Below are 3,233 nucleotides of genomic sequence, written 5' to 3' on the forward strand. Positions count from 1 at the left end.
TGAGAAACATAACCAAATCCTTTGCTTTACCTTCACGCCTCTCTTACCTCTCTCTCTTGCTCTCTTTGGTCCTTCCACTTCCCTCCCTCCCTCTCCTCTCCTCTCTCTTCTTCCTCTGCATTTAAAACCCCACTCCTTCGCTTCTCAATTCTCCGTTTCCCATGATGTCAATAATGTCTTCTTGAGCGAAGCAGAAACAGGGCAAGCAGCGAAGGGAAATAGAAAAGAAAAACAGACCTCTCTGTATTATTGCTGCTGCTTTTGATAAATTCTTGTACTTTCTTTCTTGCTTTCTCGGGAATTCTCTCACATGGGTTCTCTCAAAGATCAAGAACAAGAACAAGCTAAATGTGCTTGGGTTCAGGGGCCTATCATTGTAGGCGCCGGCCCCTCCGGTTTGGCAGTCGCGGCTTGCCTCTCTCAACATGGCGTGCCTTCTGTTATTCTTGAGAAGAGTGACTGTATAGCTTCTCTTTGGAAACACAGAACCTATGACTGTCTCAAACTTCATCTTCCCAAACACTTTTGTGAGCTTCCCTTGATGGGTTTCCCTCCCAATTTCCCCAAGTACCCCACGAAATACCAGTTTGTATCGTACCTCGAGTCGTATGCTTCGCACTTCTCAATTCAACCCCGGTTCAATCAAACCGTCACGAGCGCAGAGTTCGACCAAAGTTGCGGCTTTTGGACGGTTCGAACCCAAGATTTTGAATACATTTCCCGGTGGCTGGTAGTGGCCACCGGAGAAAATGCGGAGCCCGTGATTCCTAAAATTTCTGGAATGGAGTCGTTTCATGGACCCATTGTTCATGCCAGTCTCTTCAAGTCTGGTTCTGATTACAAGAACCAGAGAGTTTTGATCATTGGGTGTGGCAATTCGGGCATGGAAGCAAGCTTGGATCTTTGCAGGCACAATGCATTCCCTTTTATGGTCGCTAGGAACACTGTGAGTATTGGTTATTGAAGTCGGTGGTATTTCCCTTGCAAGTAAGCGAATGCCAAATTTAGAATTGTGTCCTGTTTGGCTCACTTTTGCACTATTTTATGATATACAGATACATGTTCTGCCTAGGGAGATGTTAGGCTTCTCAACATTTGGAATAGCCACGACCCTCCTCAAATGGTTTCCTTTAAGATTAGTAGACAAGTTCCTCCTGGCGCTGACCAGTTTCATCTTGGGAAACACCGATCGCTATGGCCTCCGGCGACCCAAAACAGGACCCATTGAGCTCAAAAATGCCACCGGAAAAACCCCTGTTCTAGATGTCGGAGCACTATCACAGATAAAATCCGGGAAAATTAAGGTAAATTCAATCGAGCAATGGTCGCATGCTCACACAAGCAGATGGACCTTAAACATATGTCCAGGATTCCTCTAAAATCCTTAATCATTCACTTTCAGGTGATGCAAGGAGTGAAGGAGATAACGAGAAATAGTGTCAAGTTCGTGGATGGTCAGGAGAGAGAGTTCGATGCTATAATCTTAGCAACGGGCTACAAAAGCAACGTGCCTACTTGGCTCAAGGTAAAACCACGAATCCATCTATTTTGTTTGCCTTGTTATTTACCTCTGTTTTTTTATGAAATGCCCAAAGACCTGTCGCTTTCCAGAGTTGGACACATGCAGCATACAGAGTGCAGAATTTTACAAATTTCTTCTTTCTCAGCATGCAAAAAAGAATATAATCAGTTCGGGCTTATGCACACTCCGATTTTCCAAATACAGATTTTGAAATTTCTGTTCTTTTTGTGTGACGTTTCACCAACGAAGGGTAACAATCATTAAAATATGAGACATGGCGATTTGCTGCTTGCAAAAGCTAGCCCAACGTGTGTCCTTTTTTCCCTCTTTCGCAGCCTCAAGAAGTTGTAGTCTTCTCTGCGGAAAGATCAGTCTTTTTTATCAAAAACTAATATCAGTGTCTTGAATTTCTTTTTTAATGATCGGTTTAAGCTCCATGGCAGGGCGTGGAGCTATTATGCTCTGAGAAATCTTTTCTGATTCTGCATGCTGTCAGTAAAAAACTAAAATCCAAAGTTGCGAACGTAAGCATCAACTGTATTGTACTGCATATATCATGTGTTCTATGTATACGTAACTCTCGTGTCTTCAGATTGAAAGAAGAATAATATCTTACGCAAAATCTCACGTTATTGTGAAATCGGTGAATGTTTGCTGCAGGGCTGTGATTTTTTCACCGAAGATGGAATGCCAAAAACGCCCTTTCCAGAGGGTTGGAAGGGAGAGAATGGATTGTATACGGTGGGGTTCACCAGAAGAGGTTTGCTCGGAACCGCTTCTGATTCCACCAAGATCGCCCAGGACATAGCTCATCGGTGGAGGACCGTCAAAGACAGCAAGAACTACCGTAATTCCCACATCGTCCTGCTCAGGAGCTCCTTATGCCCTTCCCGTCCCAATCAGCTTGTAAAATGCAAGAAAGATAATTAGTTTGAGAGATCAATACTGGGTCAGGGTCAGATTGGTAATTGTATTTCTCCCTTTAACCACCCCGACCCAGGTTTGTCACAGGCCCTCCGGTGTATGTACAATTTTGTAACATTGCGGTATACAGCTGCTAACCTCCCTCCCAAGTTTTACCGTCTCATCTATGTACAAAACATTTTTATAAATACAAGGAAGAATTATAATCAAATCTCGTATAAAAAAATAATTATTAAAAAGTCTAATAACAACTTGAACAGTTTATAATAATAAGTTTTAGAATATAGAATATCGATTTTTAAAACTTGTTTTATAATTTTTTTCTTTTCTTAAGGTCTTATTATAATTCGCCCATTGTTTATTTTATTAGCTATCTCTATATCATTCTCAATGTCTTTTGATCATATTCGCTTCTATTTGATTTGCTTTTCAAACGAAAAATCATGAACTCGCATTAAAGTTCTGCAGAAAACGTACATACCGGTTTCTTAAAAACAAGCCATGAAAGAAGGCTTTTTCATGCAGTGAGATCAACCCAACGATAAGTGTCAATATGAAACGTCTTGGAGATCTTGTTAGCCTTGTGTTATCTCTTTCTCTCTCTCACGCTGATAATTGAGACAATGATGGCACTCTGATCCGACCCCATTTGACAGCCCTGGTTCTAATACACGAGTCTCTGCGAGTTGTTAGAATATTATAGGATATACATACATATATCTTGCGTATCTCTATATATATATATCTCCCTCTCTCTGTATGTGTGTGGTTAATGCAAATCTTCTTG

At 41.5% G+C, this 3,233-nt stretch overlaps 1 protein-coding gene across 1 annotated transcript; it reads left to right on the forward strand.

Annotated features, from left to right (window-relative positions):
- The first annotated feature begins 310 nt into the window (after window positions 1-310).
- On the forward strand, window positions 311-2,452 carry LOC114735729 (probable indole-3-pyruvate monooxygenase YUCCA4). The gene is made up of 4 exons (XM_028923451.1): window positions 311-946; window positions 1,056-1,304; window positions 1,403-1,525; window positions 2,183-2,452. Exons 1-4 carry the CDS (start codon window positions 311-313, stop codon window positions 2,450-2,452), a joined length of 1,278 nt encoding a protein of 425 aa, XP_028779284.1.
- Window positions 2,453-3,233: the final 781 nt, after the last annotated feature.

Source organism: Neltuma alba, unplaced genomic scaffold (assembly GCF_004799145.2).
Source record: "Neltuma alba isolate B1F8T4 unplaced genomic scaffold, ASM479914v2 tig00013249_pilon, whole genome shotgun sequence".
Taxonomy (NCBI): Eukaryota; Viridiplantae; Streptophyta; class Magnoliopsida; order Fabales; family Fabaceae; genus Neltuma; species Neltuma alba.